General features: G+C 44.0%; 1 protein-coding gene across 1 annotated transcript; it reads right to left on the bottom strand.

Moving 5' to 3' along the window:
• Positions 1-213: 213 nt before the first annotated feature.
• LOC147673193 (arrestin domain-containing protein 2-like) lies at positions 214-22,748 on the bottom strand. Its single transcript, XM_086946980.1, has 9 exons — positions 22,450-22,748; positions 18,338-18,404; positions 12,968-13,115; positions 10,969-11,065; positions 9,423-9,679; position 9,148; positions 6,840-7,001; positions 4,824-4,975; positions 214-3,380 (listed from the first exon to the last, which is right to left on the bottom strand). Exons 1-8 carry the CDS (start codon positions 22,709-22,711, stop codon positions 4,872-4,874), a joined length of 1,098 nt encoding a protein of 365 aa, XP_086803106.1. The 5' UTR covers positions 22,712-22,748; the 3' UTR covers positions 214-3,380; positions 4,824-4,871.
• Positions 22,749-23,070: the final 322 nt, after the last annotated feature.

Raw genomic sequence — 23,070 nt, 5'->3', positions numbered from 1 at the left:
TTTTGTAAATGACATTTTATATTTATATATTGTTATTGACAATGCCAATAACGATATATAAATATAAAATGTCATTTACCAAACCAATAGCTCCAACTTTCCAAATGCGAAACCTATTGGCAACGCCAGTGCTTGTTATCGTTCTTGTCCTTGGTTACACAGATACAATATTGTATATTTTTCTAAAACTGGTGTGGTGTACTTTTATAGTATTTTCCCTGTATTACTGTTGGTTATGTGCAAATGCTTTGCACACTGCCTCTGAGAGAAGCTTGACTGCTCATGCCAAGCTACCAAGCGGGTGAGCAATAGTGTGGAGACTAGAAGGAAGGGTCTCTATTTGGGCAAAGGTGCAAACCATCACCAACTAGAGAACCTCATTTTTAACAAGAAACTTCAGAGAGACCTTGCGTAGATTTTACTCACCGAAGGACCCAACACCACCAGAATAATTTCTCATCTGCTCCCTGTACAATACAAAGGCAGATTAGAGTTTGTGACTATATATATCCAGGAAGAGTAAAGGCATTGCCACTCCAAAGAAACCACAATATTTTGGGCGGCGGTAACTTGGTCATCCATGTGTTTTGGCATTGCTTAGGGCGTACTTGGACTGCTAACATTGAGTCAACTGGTGACCCGATATGCTCTAGCAATCTTGTAATCGACTGGGGAGATTGACTTTGAAGATCGATGTGATTGCTCAGGTTGGGAGAATTTTGCACTCCTGGACGAGATGGCAGGCACAAGAAAAAAGTCCATATAAGGAACAATTCCTCAACCCTCACCCATCTCAGAAAATTAGTTTTAATCATTCAGGTTTACTTCAGTTTTGCTTCTGTTTATTGTTCTTTTCCTCTTTATAATTGTCCTTGTCTTTGCATTCTGTTTTTCCATTTGAAGTTTCATTTATTCTAATGCAGAATTGTAATTTTGCACCCTTCGCCTTATGTAACTTCTCATCTCTTTTATGGAGTCTGTTCATGTCGCAGAAATGTTTTATCTTGGGCAGGTTTTATTTTTTTGTAAGATGTTTGGCACCAAACGCTAGACAACTGAAGAGTGTGAAATAAACCTTGAAATTGAGACATGAATAGAGAAGTCTTTATTAATCCTTGATAAGGATCGCTGATTGCCGTTTTTACTGATTTTTACAGATAAATACAGACAGAAAACCATTTATTTCCTTGTCTGCATTGATTTTTATATGAGGATAAAAACAGAAATTGGGTGCTTTTTGAGTCATTCTCAGTACTCTCAGCCATGACTGCCAGGCCAATAGCTGTGCAGATTGATAGGTAAGGGGGTTAAAAAAGAAATGAAGTTTAGTAAAGCGGCATAAACAGCAGTAGATGTTCACAAAGTTTCTACTGAAATTTGCATATTTTCATATAAGTGGATTTTTTCATTTTTAAAGTTTTTATATAGTGCAAACTTGACCCGAAAGTATCAGGTCCCTGGACACTTTACATGAGCACCAGTTGCTTACACAAGGACACATTTATTTTTGTTAGGCACGGGGAGATTAATTGATTATGGCCAGAATCAAAGGCTGTTGAGTGTCATTGCCGAGACTCGAACCCGGGGCCCGGTTCCCCAGATTGGAGGTCGAATGCCCTAGCCGTTAGGCTACATCCTCATGTTCATATCAGTGAAACCCGACAGGCATTCAAGCATAAGTAGTTACTTATCACGTAACTACATGTGGAAATATACATGTTTCAGCGTATATTTTTTCATAAAACATAAAATAAATGTGGATAAATACAAATACAATGAGTAAACAATATATATGGATAAATAAAAATGGAAGAGTCAAAAAACGAAATACCATAAAACCGGGGTGACCTAACAACTGACCCGGCAATGCTGCAAGCAGGAACAATGTCTTCGAGAAGAAGAATTTACTCCTGAAGAAATGAAGTGATAAGTGTAAATGAACATCTGGAACCCCTGGGTTGTATCTGAAGAAAAGCATCTTTATTCATCATGATTGAAAAAGCTCGACAGTTGCCCAAGTCTAACAAGTGAGCCTATCGGAGAATAACAAAAAGAGACGTTAAAAAGACTTAGGTCAGGAAGAACAAAGATGGACTTATCTTTTCTTTTTCTTTCATTCATTAATGGGTGCAAATCAGCCTGACCCTTGCTCTATGACTTTGGGTCGTGTCGTGTGTCCACCAGAGAACACATCAAATGCAGGATGTCGCCAAAATGTTATGCTTTAAAATTTACTTTTTGTAGCTATGTACAACACGTTTCATGCATAAGCAAATCCAGAACTTTATGGGAAATGTATTTCAATGCTTTTAACAGTAATAGATATTGTGGTCAAAGCGTTTCAGCCTTTTTCCTGATATTTCAGGCCTTCATCAGGATGAAAGTGCTGGACCATGATTTTGACAACTGTTTGCATAGGTTTTTAATCTGTGATGCAGTCCATCAACTCTGTTGAGACTTGGTGAATTACTTCTAAATGCAGCGGTCCAGCTTCATTTTAGGTGTGCGATTGCTAGAACATAAGAGTGTTGTGTATGGTGGGCAGAAGCAACAGGAAGTGCTGTTGAACAGTAAAATGGGTTCTTTTTACAGTTATATTCCGCACAACTGCTGGTTCTGGAAGCAAGTTGCTTGAATCAGTGATGAGCGAGAGCCTTGATTGATGGGAAGTGCTTCCATAACACCATTGCACGCTTAGAGCTTTATAACAATAAGCACATGCAGTATTTCAGGAGGACCTTTACAATTAGAGGGTTCTGAGATTCAACCACTAATCAATGGCTGCTGCATATGCTCATGATTGTAGGGTAAGCATGCCAGGAAGTCCTGGTCTCTGGGGCACTCAGGAACCGTAGTCCCCAGCAAGTTTGAAAGCTGGTCCCCTCCTTGGATTCTTTCCGATTCATTGCAGACGCTGGCGAGAAGATGTCCCCAATCTGTCTCCGTCGATCATGGATGCCTCATCGAGCCCGGATTTGCCCATACAGAGGCACTAGGGGTTGAGGAGGGCTGCTTCCAACAAAGTGCCTTCCCATTTAGATATGGCACCCGCCTGTCGGTATAAGGACTGTCCACTCCATAAAGCAATGGAACCAAGGAATTTGAGACCAAAAGTCCACACCAGTTCAACCGCTGAATTGGTGCGGTAATGTAGATGATCCTGTTCTTTTGATCCCCTGGAGACCCTACGAAAAGAAGGGGGGCACACTGTATGTCCATTTTACACCGTCAGTAGCCTCCTCCAGCAGGGGAATAGAAACTCAAGTATTAAAACCCAAAAAAGGTTTTATTTTTTATTCCGCTGTTCAATACCTTTGGGTCCTATTGTCTTCAGCCAATCACAGAGCAGGTCTTTTACAGGTCATTTTATTTTGGCACGCCTGTGGAGGTATAAGAAAGAATTAGTGAACGCTCTGTTGTCCATCCTGAATACATAATTTCACAATTTTTCCTTTACTATTTAAAGTGTTATTTATCCAACAAGAAGTTTGTATCCTTCCTCAAATATAAAAAGGGACAAGACATACAGCACCCTGAATATTACACAGGCTACTATTTTATGCAACAATGTACTACTGTCGAGCAGTCCCGCCTTCCCTCAGGCCACAAAAAGAATCTTTTGTCAAGAAAGTAACAAAAAAGTTGCCACGAAAAAGTAGTTACATTAATATTGCTCCGTTGCAAAACACCCACGTTCTGTTGTTTTATTTTTCATTGTTTTTCAGAACAAAAAGGTTTTCGGAGTGATGGCTTCTCCACCGACTCAGTCAGTAAGCCCTCTAGAATTTTCTTATGTAATTCAGTCTTGCAGCTAAAATTGCAGCAGACTTTTAGCCTTTTCATTTAGGGTGATATAGTCATGTTTCAATCTTAGTTTGCCTATTTTGGGCATCGATGAACTTGGGTTTCATTTTTAGATTTGACACTGATGTGTAAAAGACAAGCACACCGCCCGTATTAAACATGGTAACTGTTTAGAATATGCACCACTTGTTGTCTGGTGTGGCCATTGGCTTCACAAAGTCAGAATGTAATTATGTTCACCATTTTCGCAGCCCAAGGCTTGTTTATTTGCTTTTTGCCACCCTGATTAAGGCTCCAACAAATGTGATGACGAGCCGACACGTGTTGACCTATATACATTGATTGTCACCTCAGTTAGTCAGTGGTACATATTCTAAATATATACTTGATTAATTATGACAAAAAGTGAGAACACCAATCTAGAAGAAGTTGCTTCCATGCTAATGGGTGGTATGTTTTCGTTTTGGAGCATGTTTAATCGGCTGAGCAATCTTTTGTTTTTGCCATATATGATTCTGGTATCACACCATAAAAGAAATGCAAAAAACTCCCCCCAAAAATAGTTGTTTATATTCTACAAAACCGGGTGGAATATTCAACAAGAGGTTTAAGCAAAATTGAATGACCCCTTTGGAACTCATTTGTGGCAGCAAATTATTTTATACATAGTTGTAAAAGTAACATAATTCTCAACCCAAATATCCACCAACCACCTAGCCCTTTCATACCTCATGGCAAAGAGTCAACTGTTTAATTTGCAGAATTTAAAGGGGGCCATCCAGTGAATGATGTCATTGTAGGTCTCAAAACCCAACCAGACATCAGCAAACAACAAGGGACCATCCCAGAATGCCTCTTGATTGCTAGAGATGGAGGGACTGGGAAAGAACTATTTCTGTCACTTTGTTGTCACTGCAATGTTTCAGTTCTACAATGCTGGATGCCTTGCAAGAACAGGGTTTTAGGAGACTGTTTTGGCCTCAAATTGTAAATATTGGGGTATTGGGGTATACGGTCACCTTACGGAACAGGAATAATGCCCGGTTTCAGATTTCCTTGATGAAGGCTCAGCCTGTCCCCTCCAGGGGACGATGGATGTTGTCCGGGAGCAGAAGGGACATGCTGTGCTCACTGCTTTCATCCGACACATTCATTGAGTTTGCAGAACATTCTAGAAAGAAGTAGAAAAGGTCAATTGGTTGTACCAAGTCTTCCTGCGTACTACATTCATCGGGCACACGTAAACTATTTTAAAACCTATGACACGCACTGCTAGCCAACTATTGCCTTAAGGAAAACAATTTATTTATTCGGTTGTGGAGCACCCAGAGACGCCCTGGATTGGACATAGCAAGTCCTAAAATAGGAGTTGTCTATCTATAACTAAATATAGTGTAGCATTTGTCTCTGCTTTTTTGTTGTGGCTATAACAGACAGAAGTAACACAATGCCTTTTTAACCCCTTGCGTGCTTCTGTCAGCCAACGGCCATCACACGCACTAACTTCGTAGTGCTGCGTACATCCATTGGCCGATGCGACCCCGCCCACTGCGCTGAACCGACGCACCGCGCGGAATTGCTGCCGTGGTTAAGGAGACCATGAACAACAATCAAGGCACTGTTCATGATCCTTCAATGAGGAAACTCCTCCAGATGATGTCATAAGGAAAGATCAAGGCTTGGGTCAATTAATCATTGACAACAATCAAGGCACTGTTCCTGATGTTACAGTGATGAAACTACTCCTGATGATGTCATAAGGAAAGATCAAGGCTTGGTTCATTACATCATTGGCAACAGTCAAGGCATTGTTCGTGATGCTACAGTGATGAAACTCCTCCAGATGATGTCATAAGGAAAGATCAGGGCTTGGGTCAATTAATCATTGGCAACAGTCAAGGCATTGTTCATGATGCTACAGTTATGAAACTACTTCCTATGATGTCATAGGGACAGATCTAGCTATGGTTGATTATGTAATTGACAACAATTAAGATGTTGTTTATGGTGTCGTGAGTAGCAATCAGTCCAGTGTTTTGATGTCATGGACCATGGGAACGCTCTTGCTGATGATGGTGGAGGATTTACTACTAGAATTAATATTGAAAACCAAAGCGAAACAGAGTGACAGACTTACTGGATAGCACCTCACTTTACTGCTGCAAATAAGTCTTTGAGAGCCGTGCACAACTCCTCCAGCACTTGTCACCCTTCAGTGCCACTAAGTACAGATTGAGATTTTTGTTGAACAGAAGGAGGTGCACTGAAAAAAAATGAATTTAGTCCATAGTTATTTCTTCAAAAATGTTCTTTATTTTAAATCAGAAAAAACAACCAATGCGTTTCATTCCCAAAATTAAACTGTGGAAACGTCATCAAAACTTTTTCATATTCCTACAGATACATGAGAGTAGAGTCCTCACACTTATCGAGGTGTCAAGCTGTAAAATTGAAGCATACCGCTATCAAAAGGCAAAATGTACTTTTAAGATGTATCCTCATGGCACATTAGAACTTTACCTTATTAAGCCCTGATGAAGTTCCACAGTTTCATTTTGGGAACAAAACACGTTGGCTGTTTTGTGTGATTTAAAATAAAGAACGTTTTTGAAGAAATTACTATGGACTAAATACATTTTTTTCGGTGCACCTCTTTCTAATATCAGAATATTGTCTACAGAAAAATCATCTGACATAGATATTATATCAAATATTGTGCAAAATTATTATGTACAGATTTTCTATATAACTGCTGGGCAATCTTTTTGTAGACTATATTTAGCAAAACCAAAGGGGATGATGGACGGAGTGTTGAACATTGCAAGCACTCACCCCCAGTCAACTGATCTGGGTTTAATCCATCAGAATTCTTTAGCTCACTCTGCCACCCCAGTTCAGACTATATTTAGGGCACCATCTTTAAGTCAGGCGATAATCTGACTACACACCACCTCTTTATTGATCCATTTCAGCTAGAGTCATAACATTAAGCACATCAGTCACTGACGACACAGGCCATTGGAGGAGATACTCACTCTCAGAGTGTTCAGGGCCGGCCGCGTATTTGGAGTCCAAGTTGGCGCTGTCCTGACTCCCAACGCTGGATGTTCGGCTCATGACTGGAGCCAAATGGACTGTCCCAATGACAAGGGGCAACTCAAATTCTGCCCACACTAGACACTGTAGCACAACTCGAACTTTCCCAGGGTGTACGCAAGAGAGGAAACACAATTGTTAATAAAAATTAGATTCTAATGCAATGAATATAACTTTTATTTCCAATTCTGAACCGACCTGCAGAAAATGTTTACCATGGTTAAAGTAGGATTTTAACCCAAAAAATTCTCATTTAAAAAATGTAAAAGTCTCAAAAGGAAAGAGGTTCCTCGAACTGTTCCCTAAGATTTATTTGTGAAACCCGGTCTGGAGGGGAGAGCAGTTGGCATTCCCAATACAACTTGCAAAGGTGAACCATTTCCTTAAGGAGACCTCTCAAAATATCCCCCCTCTGATATATAGTCTCGATACCACACGCAAACACTCCATTCTAATCACATATATTTACTGCAATGTAATAGCTAGATCTTTTTGGTTACCAACACAGTCTATGAACTCTCAACGAGGCCTGGGTGGTACATTACGTTCCGTTTACGGAATTTGGGTAATTTCACATTTTGCGGAGAACGCAGAATTGCCAAAAATTCCGCGATCCGCGGCTTCTCAGAATTTTTTGCTTGTCCGCGATTTCAAAATGCATGTTCATGAGATATTTCTCCCCAAGCACGCAAGCAGCATTCGCGAACAGAAAAAAGCACCGCAAACGAGCGGAACAAGCAATTCCGCTTGTTCGCTGAACTTTTGCGTGCTCGCAGAGATTTTTTACCATTTGGCGGAACTTTGCATAGTGCGAACAAGCAAATTCCGCACACCCCTACTCTCAACAAAGGGCCCTCCGCCACAGACAACCGTCTTGGTTCCAACCATCTCACTTTTCAACCATAAGGCTTTTTTTTCTTCTAGTCATCCCATAATTTGTTGTGTGTTCTACTACACGCACCCGTCATCCCACATTTTTATCATCTCTGTGTCACTCATCTGACCTATTGCTTTGTTTGTTACCTGGTGCCTTGTACCGGGGAAAGTGCAGTGGCGGCCGACACAAACAAAAAGTTGTGTGACGGGTGGAGGGGGCGCAGGGAGGAGCACAGGAGGGGGGACCGCATGAAAGCAGCATGGGGATTGGCCTGAGGAGGATGGTTTAACATTCACTCAGGCACAGAGAGACTGTGCTGTTTCTAGAACCTGGCTGTTAAATACAGCTGGGTTGGAGAAACTGCGCATATCTGTTTGGCCAGCCTAAGACGGCCAGCCAAACAGACATGCACTGCACACTTAAAAGTGCACATACCACTCCCTTCTTCCTCCCTCCCATGGCTTGCCCCTCCCTACACACGCTGGCTCAGCCAGCCGCTGAAAAAGAAAACAATAATAAAATATACATTTATTTTTCAGCAGCTGGCTCAGAGCCAGTGGGGCGATGCTCCTCCGCCATTGAGGAGGAGCCGCCACTAGTAAAGTGCTTGCTTCCTGGCCCCAACATTGGCCAATAACACATCTTGCACTTGCTGGAATGTCTGTCTCAGGGAGTCATTGCAGCAAGAAGTTTGCTTTTAATTATTATTATGCACAGTAGCGGAGCAGAAAAGGTCTCCCCTGCCGTTGGCCCGAATGACCCGGCAAAAGTGTAACCAAAAAAATATTTGGGTTCTTTAACTCTAGAATTATTGGAGAAAAATCCCATAGCCACAGATATCTGGATAATTCTTACACCTTCAAAGACCATTTGAAAATGTATTTGAGAATATGTGTCCTCAATAACCGACTAATTCCAAGGGAAGCAGGGTCAAGACTGATTTGCATAAGGCTAGGTCCAAAACTGTTTGGCATGGTGAACAAACAAACACTGGATTTAGGCCAAGATCTCTGTACTGGGGGTGAATGTTTGAGATTGTTCAGCATTCCGTCCATCAATTGTTCTTTTGGCATTGGTCTGCCAAGGAAGCAAGTGCACCTAGACAGAAGAAAAATTATCAACCGCAATCGTATGCATGGAGAAAATGCCTTGAGTGTCTGGGATATTAATATTTTGTATTGCAAAAACATAACCCCCTTTGGGGGTTTGATTCTATAATACAAAAAGCCAAACCACAGCTACGACATGTTGGCGAGCTGGCATTGTGATCTTGAAGAAAATGCCTCCTGCTGTGTCAGCACTTTTTCTGGGTGGTCCTCCAAGAGGCGGGCGGAGGCGAAGACCTCTGCTGCACTTATTGGACAGTGGACCCTGCCACAGCATAAATAACTCTTTTAAATTATAAATCCATTCGCTTGTCCGTATTTAGAGTTCTCCAGATTAAGGGCTGAGGACATCGACGAGCCAATATCACCACTTCAAAAAACAGGGATTACAGGTTATTTCTCCTGTAATGAGGAATAACATGTGGACCCGGGAATATCAGATCAAATCCTCCTGGTCAATATACAGGGTATTAATGGTGTGTTTCCATGCCCCCAAGCCCTTCCATTCCTCTATGTTGGGTAGCATGTCAAAGTCTTACCCTTAGTGTGTACTCCAATCTGATGTCCGACCAATGATCAATAGACGGAGTGAGGGGCGGCACTTGAAGGCCACACCAGTGCCACGTCCCACTCGTTCCAGGGGCCACGCGTTCACACTTCATGGTTGCCACGACTGTTCTTTTACTGCCATAAAACCTAGAGGTATTGAACTTCTGTATCTGTACAAGGGACACTTTGGGCCGAGCCACCTTGGAAGTGAGATTGTCGATGTCTGCGACAATGGGGATAATGTCACCTAGACCGAAAGAGTGAAAACTTGTTACTGTGGTTATCTTAATGATCTGCTTGATTGCCTACTCCAATAAATGGACACATCTGGGAAAAATCAGCCTGATAATTGAGCCTGGCCGGTGAACTCCGCTTCACTGATGGAGTTTGCGTAGCGGAGCAGAGATTTTTTCCTTGCTTGCTCTCCCCAACATCAAGTTGGCCAGCGTGAGTAAGGAAAATTCACCTCCCAGTGAGATTTCTCAACGCAGGCAGTCGTATTTCTCAATGCAGCTTGTCGTGACCGCCCGCGTTGAGAAACATTCCATTTGTGTTGAGAAAGTTGCCGCTCAGGTAGAAAATCTGCTAGAGCGGCAAAAAAGAAGCAGCGCCCTCTTGTGCTGGGCATGATGCTGTTTGCGTTGATCTTCCAGCTCAGGACAAACATTCGGCGCTGAAAATCAATGCGAACAGTCAGCACCGAGCGCACTCCGCCGCTTGCGGAACTCCGCGTAGTGTGGCGGAGTTTTTTGGTCACTTCGCATAGTTGCGCTGCGTGAATTCCACCCAGGCCTACTGATAACACAGCTACAAATATTTCAGAATATCCCATAGCTAGTATGAGGAATGTGTGTGATTTAGTATTTTGAGCAAACATTAATAAAAATGTAGGCAGCGCGCTGCGATTCCATCAGGTGCATGATTGGGTAAGACTAACATGGCGGTGGAATCTTAAAACAAATATTTTAACAGTACATTAATTACTATAACTAATCTTATTTTTTTTAAGTTGGCATAGTATCTTCTAATTGCATTAATGTGCCATGTCAACATTTTTGACATCTAGGTTGTGGAAAACAATTTGAACAACGTTTGCATAGATGAAAATGTGAATAAACAAACTTTATAATGATAGTTGTTTTTGACAATGCCATGCCCCAATGTTTTTTTGCATCAATTTAGTAGATACATTGCAATGTGTCCATCCACAACACACCAAGTTGTAACCTAACTAAACACATCTTACATAACTTCGTATAACATAATATGACATAACACGACATATACTAGTTGTATCTGTAGAGCTCTTGCTTACCAGCTATCATGTCGCTATTGACAGACACCAGAATGTTGTGTGTTACATTCCACACACAAAAATGCTCTTTGCCCTTCAAAAATCCTTCTCACTAAAGATTTTTTCATATTGGAGAGGATAGGTACAAACCTATAAAGGCAGCCACATGGACTTCGAGATATACCCGTAAACTCTTTTTGTTCGCAGCGGGACTGCGGATGCATGTATGCGTGTCACGGTACCTGGGACGTAGCCTCCACGGTCAATCCTAGCAGTCACAGAAAGCTCCCCACTGCAGGGACACATGGGCTTTGTGGTCCTGCCCTTGTGCTGCGGTTTCTGCGGAGGAAGAGGATAAGCGTTGAACAATGCCGCGAGAGTCACAAACGCATCAGTCAAAAACATCAGTCTAAAGATGGCTAAGCCATTTAATGAATGTAAATATATTCATAGTACACCAGTAGTAATCCAGAACATACTAATAGTAGTAGTAATCCACAGTAAGTAGAAAAACTTTGGTGGCTGCATTTGCTTTGCCCTGAATCTACGTCTGGTGCTGAATATTTAGGCCTCGATTTCCATTTTGGTAGCGAGAGCGCTCTGTCGCTTCATTTAGAGTCGAGCGGAACTTCAGTATGTCTACAATGGAGACCAGTCCATCTCTGCCACAGATACACACCACCGACACAGTAAGAGCAATCGGAGGCTTGGCCTTTTTACTGCCTACCTAACTTAGCAGTCAAATGGCCAGTTTTTACTGCCCGTTACTTCCGTACGGAGCACTACAAATTGTAAAATGCCCCACACACTACGGGAGACAACTCCAATGGTGCCGGGTTCATTTTTGTTTTCAAAAACCGAATCCTGCCTGGATTTTGATTTTAAATGAGAGCAGAGGACGGCCCGGGACCAGGGTTCGATTCCCGGCGCGGCAGGTTTCTGGACCAGGGTCAGCGGACTCGATAATTCTCTCGCCTCGGTGCCCACTCTGATCAGCGATCACACTCGGCAACTCTGGGCATTAGCTTGCCTCATCTTCACTAACGGCCCCACCAGACCGCCGGGGATGCCTGGTCTCACCCTGGAGATACCCATTAAGGGACCATCTCTCAGGGAAGCCAGGAAGGGTTTCGCAGCGGTCGAAGCACCTTGGGACCCTCCGGGTAAGTAGTGCGCTATATAAATGCCTATACATACATACATACATACATACATATAAAACAAAACAGGTCACAAGTTTGATGGAGAGTACCGTTGTGTTGACGGAACCGTTTTATATAGTTTGAACTCAACCCGAAGGCATTGGAGCACTTTACATGAGCACCCGCTACATTGCTGAAGAACACATTCATTATTTTTAGGCATGAGGAGATTAAGTCATTTGCCCAGAATCACAGGATGTAGAGCCAATGCCAAGACTCAAACTTGGTAACTTGGTCCCCTGTTCCAAAGTCGGCAGCTCAGACCCCAATGCCACATCCTCTCTTTTAAAACATTGACAGGAACCCGATGTGAGAGCAGTTCTCGCCAATGTATGAGATGTCTGCGGGACCAGCGGACATCTCTAGAGTTGGAGGACGGGTACTCTGTCAGGACAACAAAGTATTTTACTCCATCGCCGTGACGGAGTAATATCCATCCTCCGAGGTGTAAATTAGCTCCTTCGTCTTGCATCCCATTGATCTTGGGGAATGACCAAGAACAATGTAGGGAGAGGTGTGGCGCAGCGGCCAGGGCAGCTAACTCCAGAGCACAGGCCTCACGGTTTGATTCCCGGCAGCAGCTCAGCTCAGCACCCTGTGACTCTGGGCAATGGCTCACTTAATCTCCCCGACGGCCCCCAGCGCCTTGAGACCCTTAGGGGTGATTAGTTTGCGCTTTACAAATACCGGGTAACGGTACCTTCCCGATATTTTGGTCTTGAATATTCTATGATATTTTCGTACCTCAATATTTTTGTGCTTGATATTCTGAAATACAGCAGTATCCCAAAATGACGTTTTATGGGCGCTGGTTTAATTTTTTTAATGTGGTTTGAGCTTCAAAAATTAGGAGTGGCCATCCAGAGTTTGTGGTTTGGCAAAAGATGTTTTTTTTTTACTCTGACTACTATCGCAGGAAAAAATGAAATTCCTATAGACTGACATTTGCTGTGTGACTGGCCTGTCTAAGGGGACACAATGCTAGTAAAACGTATTCCTGTTTGATCACCCATGTTCGATTTGGCCCTCGGAGACTCACCAGTAGGCGCGGTTTGTTGACATCAACAGTTTCTATCATTTTAAAGTTGATCTTAGAGTTCTTGGTCAGGGCCCACGGCCGGTGCAGCTTGGCTTCCATCCAGTAACGAATACTCCCATACCGCCCTTGGAAGGAGCTGGCCAGGTTCCTAGGGGTAAAAAAATGAGAAATGTAAGGGAAACGAGATAAGCGTTTCTGTCGTAACATAATAGTCTAACGTTAATCCGTATAACTTTTTTTCAAAACAAGCCATAAGCTATTCTTAATCGTATTTAGTAATATTATACGTTTTTAGGTCAAGCTGGAGAAAGCAATGCGAAGCATTGCGTCCAGCGAAGTATCTAATGTTGTCCGCTTCCTGGTTTACTAAGGGACTGATTTGGATCTAGGTGGATGGAATACTCTGTCACAAACCTCACAGATATTTTGCACACCGTATTACATGTGGATTATATCCAATGGCACTTGTAATACGGTGCACAGCTCCCTAAAAGAGATGATGGTGCTTTGCAGGGAAGAGGTCGCTATTAGATGTCTGAAAGTGCAAGCACAGAAAGATGGAAAGTTTAATAAGGGTGATCCGGGGGGCGAGGAGGTGGAGACAGCTAATAATAACTTGAATAAGCGCATCATGGCTGCTCTAGACCAGGTTGCCCCGCTCGCCCTGGTTAGATCGGAGGGACGAGCCCTGAAATCAGCATCTTGGTACACAGAAGAGGTGCGAATGGCCAAGAGTGCATGTAAACGCGCAGAAAGACAGTGGAGATTAGACTATGCCGCTCAAACCAGGATGGATTATCTTGTAAACAGGCGCAACTACCATAGACTAATCAGAAAGGCTAAAAAGCTGTATTTTGACACTAGGATTAAGGAGGCAGAAAATTCCTCGAAGGAACTGTTTTTAATTTACAAGTCTCTCTCGGTCGGGAAACCTGCAGCAATCCCAGAGGAATTCTGTACGGTGGATAGCTGTAACCGAGTGGCAGAGTTTTTTGCTAATAAAGTGGCAACTATTTACTCGGCCTTTCCTAGTCAAGCCACCATAGCCTCCGAGATTGTAGAGGAATGTGGGGTAAGGGGAGGGCACCAGATGTTAACTACATTTGTCACCCCGCCTACTGAAAAACTTATTCAGATCTGTGGCTCGATAAAATCAGGCTCCCCAAGAGATCCCACTACTCCTAGGCGCCTGATGGGCAGTTTGCCTATTTTGGAGCCGTACATCCGCCACCTCCTGAACACCTCTTTTGGGGCCCATACTGTCCTTGAGGCCTGGAAGCGGGCGGTAGTCCTTCCTCTTCAAAAGAAGCCCAATATCAGCTATGAAAGGCTGGACAATCTTCGCCCTATTTCTCTTTTGCCATATATGGCAAAGGTTGCAGAAAAAATTGCAAACCTCCAGCTGATGGGCTTTGTAGAGGAGGCCTCCCTACTCCATGACTCTCAGTTCGGCTTCCGCCCACGGCATTCGACGGAGTCAGCGTTGCTAATGGCAGTAGAGTCCTTACGGCAGGGAGTGGATGAGGGCCAGACTATGGCTCTGATCCTTTTGGACCTAAGCGCAGCATTCAACACTGTAGCTCATTCCACCTTGCTACAGTGTCTGAATGACGGAGGAGTTTCAGGGGCTGCGCTTGGGTGGATCCGGTCCTTCCTGACAGGCAGATGCTTTCAGGTCCGCCAGGGAGAGTGTTACTCTAGGGAGATGGCAGCAAGACCGAGGTGCTCGTGGTAGGGGGATGCCCATCTGTATGGATGTCGGCGTGGTGGCCGCCCTGCCTAGGAGAGACGCCTGTTCCCTGCCAGGAAGTAAGGAATCTTGGGGTGTGGTTGGACGTTGACCTTGCCTTTGGCCCCTAGAATGACCGAGTGGTGGGGTCATGTTTCGGAGTTCTGAGAACTCTGAGAAAGGTCTTGGATTTCCTGCCCATTTCTGCTCGTCGGACGCTGGTGCATGCCTTAGTCACCTCACGCCTGGATTACGGCAATTTGCTGTATCTGGGGGCCACGGGAAAGGCTCTCAATCGCCTCTAGGTGCTGTAAAATGCTGCTGCTCGCCTTATTCTGAGGCTTCCAAGAAGATCTTCCTCAAAGGCAGCAATCCAGGCCTTGCACTGGCTTCCTGTTAGGAGCAGGGTGGAATTCAGAGCCCTTGCCGCGTGTCACCGTATCCTGGGTGCCAAAGCCCCTGCCCCGCTACAGAGTCTGGTCACCAGGTATGAGCCCACAAGGACTCTGCGCTCCTCCTGCACAGGTCTTCTAAAAATCCCAAAAATTAGGAGGGCACGTATGGGGGGAAGGACGTTCAGATATCTGGCGGCGAAGCAGTGGAATGACCTTCCGTCAGAGTTACGTTTGGAGTCCTCAGAACTTATGTTCAGAACAAAACTTAAGACTCACTTATTCAGACGGTAGACGGTTGTGCTGGCTGCTTGGTCTGCTTACCCCACTTTTTATAGCGCGGGGACACGCCTGTAGGCGTACACCAGGCGCTTACAAATCTCCCCTAATAATAATAAAAATAAAAGAGAAAAGTTCTTAGTTCTTTTCTAAATGCTGGATTTTCTTCCTTTTCTCAAACTAAGAGGCGATCTGGTGAAAAGAGAGTTCTTTGGCATGGTCACTCTTAACACCCTGGCGGCACGGAGGATGCTGGTTCGTGAGACCCAGGGACAAGGAAAGGAGGTTTGTAGGCAGAAGGATAAAGAGGTCCAAACTTTTATGCCCATCAGACACTCCTGGGATCTCATAGCACGTGGCCAGGATAAATCCTGTTATTTCACATAATGGAATTATGAGTTGTGCAGATTTTATCCCACCAGATAAATACTAGGTGCAATAAAACCCACATCCCTTGGATATATTTTGGCAGATGAAACCTGCCAGAATTTAAAAAGAGGAGAAGGGCCTGGAAAATCCCAGTGCATGCTGATCAGTGCATATTTCTCAGAACCACCAAACATGAGTGAACTTCCAGCAGTTGCAAGTCATCCTAACCAGAATATACCACACCTGATGTACAACTGCTAGTGAATAAACAGACACATCCGGATACAGGCGCAGCAGGCAGCCATCTTGAAAGGAACACATTCTCTGACCAGCATTTTAAATTCTACCTCCTCATCTAAAAGACCCCCCCCAGAGGCTTGGCTTTAGGAACAGGAGTCGGGGGTGCCAGAATACAGGGACGGCACAGGGCACTGTCCCAGTAGTTCCATTCCCGAGGAAAGGACTTACAGAAGACTTGTACCTTGAAGGATTGAGGATGGAGTAGGCCCGTGCAACATATTTTCACGTAATTTCTTATGCCAACATAATTTTGCGTAATTTCCTGCATTTCAAATAGCACTTGTTACGCGAAATTCCTGAAATTATGTAATTATGGCAGACCAGGTAGTTAAACACTATTTGGACAAAAACTCTATTGCCGGACCACAAAACCACGGCAAACCACCAGAACGCAAACAGCTGCTGTTCCTGGCACTTGTGTTTGTTGCGCTATTTTGTTAGTGCTAACTGTGTCACGGCAAAACATATTTCACACTAAAATCCAGGACTAAATACTGGTTTTCCATTTCACATGATTTTGCATAATTTTGCATAATATTACATACATAATTACTCAAAAAGAAATGTATATGAGTTTCACAAAACAATAAAGGTTTCCTGTTTGGAAAATTGGCCTGGGCAGATTTTCAACTACATCAGAGTAATCAGAGAAATTTTGTTAATTCCATGATACTCTCTGATGTGGAAATACTAATAATTACGCAATTAATCCTGCTTGCGTAGTGGAGAGTAATTTGGGGGAGAAAAAATCCTTCCACCAGAATACATTTAGCGCCTGCAAGTGGCTGCTAGTGCTCGCTATGCATGTTCCATTGCATTTTGCACTATTTCTCCTTCCCTGAAAGTTTTGGGGTGATTCGTGAAGCGGGGGCCGAGAAAAAAAGGGGGGGTCCCAAAATGTGTTTTGCCCATGCAATTTTCCATAGGGGATGTATTGAGTGATGTCATTGACCATGTCATGAGTGATGTAATATGTGACATCATCAGCAGTGCATTGCGGGCCCGCGAGTTATAGTTAGCTGAACTAACTATATTGGGGGAATTTCAATGGTTTTGTATGAGTGAAATGTCCAGCTAACTATAAAATGTGTGAAACCTATGCTTTTTTCAGTGAGTTTCTAAGGTTTTTTAAATGCTAATTCCTAACAATAACGTGGCTGAAACCTATGGTTTTTTCAGTGAATATATATATATCTATACACATAAATACATACATACAGAGAGAGATATCACTCCCAAAATGTTATCTTTTTTGGAAATACCATTAAGCCCATATCAGGCAATCTGCTGTCAGATTTTTCCATCTGCTTCCCTGCTAAATGTAAAGTTGAAACATCCCTTAAATGACTAAATATATTATATTTAAGTTGAAGAAAGCTCCAGAAAGAATGGAGTCATGTCCTATATATTCTAATTACTCCCTGCAGCACCCCATGTTAATTTTCCTGTATTAATTACAAAAATGGCCAACTAAACTACATTACTGACTGGTATGTCACCTTTGGGCACATTATTCACAAGCCATTAAAAGTATCTCAAAATATTTGCAATCCCAATTTTCAATCAGGTTTGTTTTCTGGACAACACTTATCAAGTCCATACTTAACCGCATCGCTGCGACGGTTATTTTTCCGCTGTGCGGCTTTTTTTAAAAAGCCGCGTTAGATGACGAGCTCAGCTCGTCATCCGCACACGACCACCGTGGCTGATGACGAGCTGAGCTCGTCATCAACAGCGAAGGGGTTAAGCATAATATCCGGGAAACGTATTTTACTTGTATTGTCATTACAAATTCCATCAAATATGTTTTGGTAGCTCTTGGAGGCCTTTCACTTAATATCTCTCCTTCTATATGATTGACGGCATAGATCCAAACTCTGCTAAGATGGGTTATCAGTAAGGTTCCTCCAGGAGTTCTGACTCCCTCTTAGAGATTTAAGGGTGAACCCCAAGTACTGCTCAGACTTACAACCAGGTTTTATGCTCATGGCTGCTAAGTTAATCAAACCCATTCCTCAGTTTCCGGAGTGAAATATTAAACCATGTAAACCTATTTGCATTTATAGATTACAGAGCAAGGGAGACATCTGAATGCACACTGGGCAATGCATTAGGCACAACTTCTGGCAGACTAATCTTTCCCCAGGCCTGGCAAACTTTCACTATTACGAGGAACCAGGCGCAAGCTAAAATCTAGAGAATAGAGTTGACATAGCTTTAGTTCAATTTCTCTGGTAGACCCAATTTCTCCTGCACCCCCCTCACGCCCACATATATTTATTTTCAGTTACAGTAACTTACGTTGGCATCTGGAAACTGAATGGAAATTCATATTCTCCTGGTTGCAAAACTTTAAAAACCAAAACATCTGAGGAAGAAAAAACACAAGACACTGAAGTGTTGGTGTTTTGAGGTTGTGTGACATTCTCTGTCTTGTGCTTGCTCTTCTGAGGTCAGATGTCTTTATTTTCCTCAAATCGCTCAAATCTAGGGAGACCCTGCACAACAGGCCACAAGAGAGACATTCACCAGGACAGAGACACCGAAACCAAGGAGGTGAACCCACACTAGAACGAAGTCTCTCCTCTGCATCCCACTCCATGGACAACACAACTCCAAGATATTGGTTTACTATTTTGGGGTGGTGGCTACCCATCTCAAGGAATAATCACAACCCTTGTCAGAGTGAACCCTCAAAAACTAATTTAAGCCAAGGCATAGAGCAGATATGCCAAACACAGAGGCACGATGTACAGTATTTACACAATACCAAACAGTAATAAAGTCAAAAGATAAAACAATTTCCAAAGAAGTCACAAAATAAATTGGAAAACTAGGGTAAAATGTTATAAACAAAGTGACAAAAATCCAATAAGTGGAACCAAAGATATCAATATCTGCATTATTAAGTAGGAATAGCGCTAAGAAGCTTAAAGTGCCAATGATAGTCAATGGTCACGGCACACCAGGGCCTAGATACTATTTGAGGTTGACCACAATGGAGCATGGGTCGGACATACCAACCAGCTCTGACCTGGTCAAAAATGTTCACTTCTGATTTTAGTCCTTTACATCCCAATCGACCCCCGGGGGACACCTCTAAAACCCCTGGGACTTCGGGGGAGTCACTCAGAGACTCACAGGGTGGGAAGCAGAGTCCGGGAAACAGGGCCACTAGGACAGAAAGAGGGGGCGCTGGAAGGGTGAAACATAGTCACTGCCACTGGGTCAGTGAGAGAAGAGTACAGGCACAGGGCGACTTGGACACTCAAAAAGAACAGAGCCAAGGACACAGGCAGTGCAAATATGTATATATACAATATGTCAATATAACTAGAGCTGGGCATACGAGATGACACACCCAGGCATGGAGACTGAGATATGGCCGATGGAACAGGGAAATGTATTAACTGGGACAGAGTGACTTGGACAGAGGTCAAGAAACAATTTAGGTGCACTAAATAGGGGATGGGGTACAACATGCAGTAAGGCAGGAAAGCACAGACAGGGCAGGGGAATGCACACAATGGGACAGACTGGTTGTACATGTGATGTGAAAGTTGAGGGATGCGAGCAAGCACTGGTTCATTGGAATTAAGGCTCCCTGTTTTCCGTTTTTACTGATTTTTACAGATAAAGACTGACAGAAATCCATTTATTTTCTCGTCTGTATTTATTTTTAAATGTGGATAAAAATGGAAATTGGGTGCTTTTTGAGTGATTCTAATACACCTCGCCTGAGTGTCAGGCAAATAGCTGTAGATTGATAGGTAAGTGGTTAAAAAAGAAAGGGATTTTAGTAAAGAGCCTTAAACAGCAGTAGCTATGCAAAAGGCTGATACCGAAATGTGCATATTTTCACTTAAGTGCATTGATTTATCTTCTGCCGGTGTTCATGTCACTGAAACCTGGCAGGCATTCAAGTATGACTGCACATCTATTGGTTAAATACATGTGGAAATATACCAGTTGCAGCTTGACTTTTTCCACAAAACACATAATAAATATGGATAAATACAGATAAAGTTGACAAAAAATAAATATGGATATATACAGACGGAAATGTCAAAAAAATAAATACCATAAAACCGAGAGCCCTAATTGTAATCTTGGCTCTCTTAATCCCATTGTTTGATCTTGGGAAAATCATATCCTTCCAAGGTCTCTCTACCCTATTCGGGCTCAATATAGGAAATGAGAGCCACGGTTGCACTTCCAGGGCAGGCCGAAAAGTGGTCTTCTCTCGCCTAACCTTCATATTTTAATATCAAAAAGCTTACACTTGGTAAGCCCAGTAGCTGTTCCGATCTAAATATTTAAGGAGACTTGGTGCCCGATTTAGAAAAGTTTAGTATAAACAAAAAAAACAACAGCCTCAAGTAAATGTCTTCTGATCACTCCATGTGTGGAAAGGGTCTTGTACGCAATGTCTTTAACCCGTTAAGTGCTGCGGTCGGCCGTTGAACGTTCGGAGCACTACCTGGCTTGTGCTGCGCATGTTCAACGGCCGACGCAGCCCCGCCTGTTCTTTAAAACGGGCGCACTGCCGCGAAAAAATGGGCGCGGTTAACGGGTTAAAGTGATAATGGAAAACTGTCCACTCTGGAAGCAAGTACAAGGAGTTGGGGGCGAGAGAAGCACAGTTATAGGGGGACCACCTAATGACAGGTCGCTAGGGGCGCTGCTTCCATTGCTGATGTCTTCACCTACAAATCAATGATTTTAGGTGTGTTGGTCTAATTAGTAGGCCTGGGAGTCATTTTATTTATATTCTCACACACAGAAGGGGAGAGGGTCTATATGTAGCTCCACCACCCCGAACCCCCTTCAGGGGCGGCTCTAGGCTCATGGCGGCCATGGGCAGGGAGCGTAGGTAGGGTGCCCCGGAAGAGGGGGTTCTGGCGGGGCGGAGCGTGGAGGCCAGTGAAGAGGGGGGGGCCAGAGTGTTTGGAAGTGGATCAGAGCCGGAGGCCGCCAAATACCTGCCAGGGGCCACCACGCAAATACGTATCCATCCTCAGAGGATTATTATATTAAGGAAATGTATTGGCGTGGCGGCCCCTGGGGTTTGGTGGCCCTGTGCAGGTGCACAGCTTGCACATGCCTAAGGCCGCCCCTGCCCCCTTAGTCAATCTAGTATACACACAAGAGGGTTGGAGAAGACAGAAAAAACAAACGAATCAAAAGTGTACAAGCAATGGCACACTTGTGTGTGATGAAAAACTGCCCTCACTCACACACACTGTGTGTGACATGCTTCATCATCGGGTCTGCTACAACGCCCGGGCGTAGCCACGCTCCGGGCGGAGCATAGGGAGGGGGAACAAAAAAGTACAAGAACAAAGTGCAACACAAGACTGAAAGTGAGAATAGTCAAAACTGGCTCTTGGATACCAAATTAAACTTTATTAGTAGGTTCCAAGGTCAGGATTAAAAATAAATAGGAGGTAGTGCTAGGGTGGGGTATTAGGACCCCTAGCGCCCCTCCTTTACTGCTGTAGAGGAGGGGCGCTAGGGGGTATCCAGAAGCCAGTTTTAAAACTACTATTCCCTACTGCAATTTTTTGTCTATCCCTGTAATCAGTCTTGATTTGTTGTGTTTGTCTGTGAACATTATTGTCACTTTCAGTCTTGTGTTGCACTTTGTTCTTGTACTTTTTTGTTCCCCCTCCCTATGCTCCGCCCGGAGCGTGGTTACGCCCGGGCGTTGTAGCAGACCCGATGATGAAGCATGTCACACACAGTGTGTGTGAGTGAGGGCAGTTTTTCATCACACACAAGTGTGCCACTGCTTGTACACTTTTGATTCGTTTGTTTTTTTCTGTCTTCTCCACCCCTCTTGTGTGTATACTAGTCATTTTAATTATGCCAGAGTCATTTCGGTGATGTTTAGCGCTAGTTTCTAAGTGCAAAATGCATCCTCTGGCCCAGTTCGGACACCAGGGTGCATTTTGCTCTAAGGAAATGGTGCTAAATGTTGGATTCTTCTTGCTTAATTACACGTAATCTTGAGGTAATTACGCGAGTTCCGCACACCCCTATTAATTGGTTCCACAGAAGCGAAACAAGACTACAACACCCAGAATGCATTTTGCCCTGAACAGAAGCCCAGGAATAGACATAATGTCGGTAATAACTTGGGGGTGAGGTTGTCTATATTCCAACAGGGACACAATTATGGCTGATGCAGCCGGGGAACAGGTAGACCGGGGCAGGGAGACATGACACTTGCTTTCACCAAAAATCTGACTGGTTCAATTGCAGTCGTTAGCAACTGTAGCGTGCTACTCGCCGAAAAGCGCTTTTGACACCTCGCCAGGGGTAGTAAGAGCTATATAAATACAATTACAATACAATACAGCTGTCCTCCAGTTGTGCCATGAACCACGCTAGGGGGCGTGGCCTCCTCTCACCTGGTTGGAGTAGTGTCTCTTGGTAGATATGGTACTGCCTCAGGGAAGTTTCGGTGAGGGTGGTGTTATGGCCTATTTTTTCGCTCAGCATGACCCGGACCCGACCCGTCACCTTCAGCCGGATGGACCTGACCTTGGCCTCGGCCACCAGCTTCAGCCGCACCCGGCCGGTCACGGTGTTCCCGCCGGTGAAGACGGGCGGGGGCTCCGGTCCTAGGTTGTCCAAAACCAGACGGAACCTCCGCACCTTGCAGAAAATCATCTCTGCCTCCAGGAGCTAACGAGTTTAGGACAGAAGACGAACTACTACAGAGGTTTGTGAACCGCGGCTGAGCTGGGACGAGAAGTGAACTTTGCCTTGTATTTACTCTCCAGGGAGTGGCGGCCTGCAGGAGGAAGTAATGGAGGGGGAGTGAGTCACTGGAGGGAGGTGGACTGATGAAAGAGGGCTGTTAGGAGAGGCAATGAGGAACCCCTCTGCTGCTCTGGTTCCTTGGGAGGGTGCTAGACGACTTCTGATGGGTTGGCGCCAAGAGGACCTTGAGACTAACAATACATGTCTGGGGTGGGAGGGGTAAGCGAGGCCTGGTCTTACATTTTTTTAATTAACTAAACACACTC

Source organism: Lissotriton vulgaris, chromosome 12, assembly GCF_964263255.1.
Source record: "Lissotriton vulgaris chromosome 12, aLisVul1.2, whole genome shotgun sequence".
In the NCBI taxonomy this organism is placed as follows: Eukaryota; Metazoa; Chordata; class Amphibia; order Caudata; family Salamandridae; genus Lissotriton; species Lissotriton vulgaris.
Note: the sequence above shows the minus strand (reverse complement) of the source record. Positions and strands in the feature narration are given on the sequence as shown.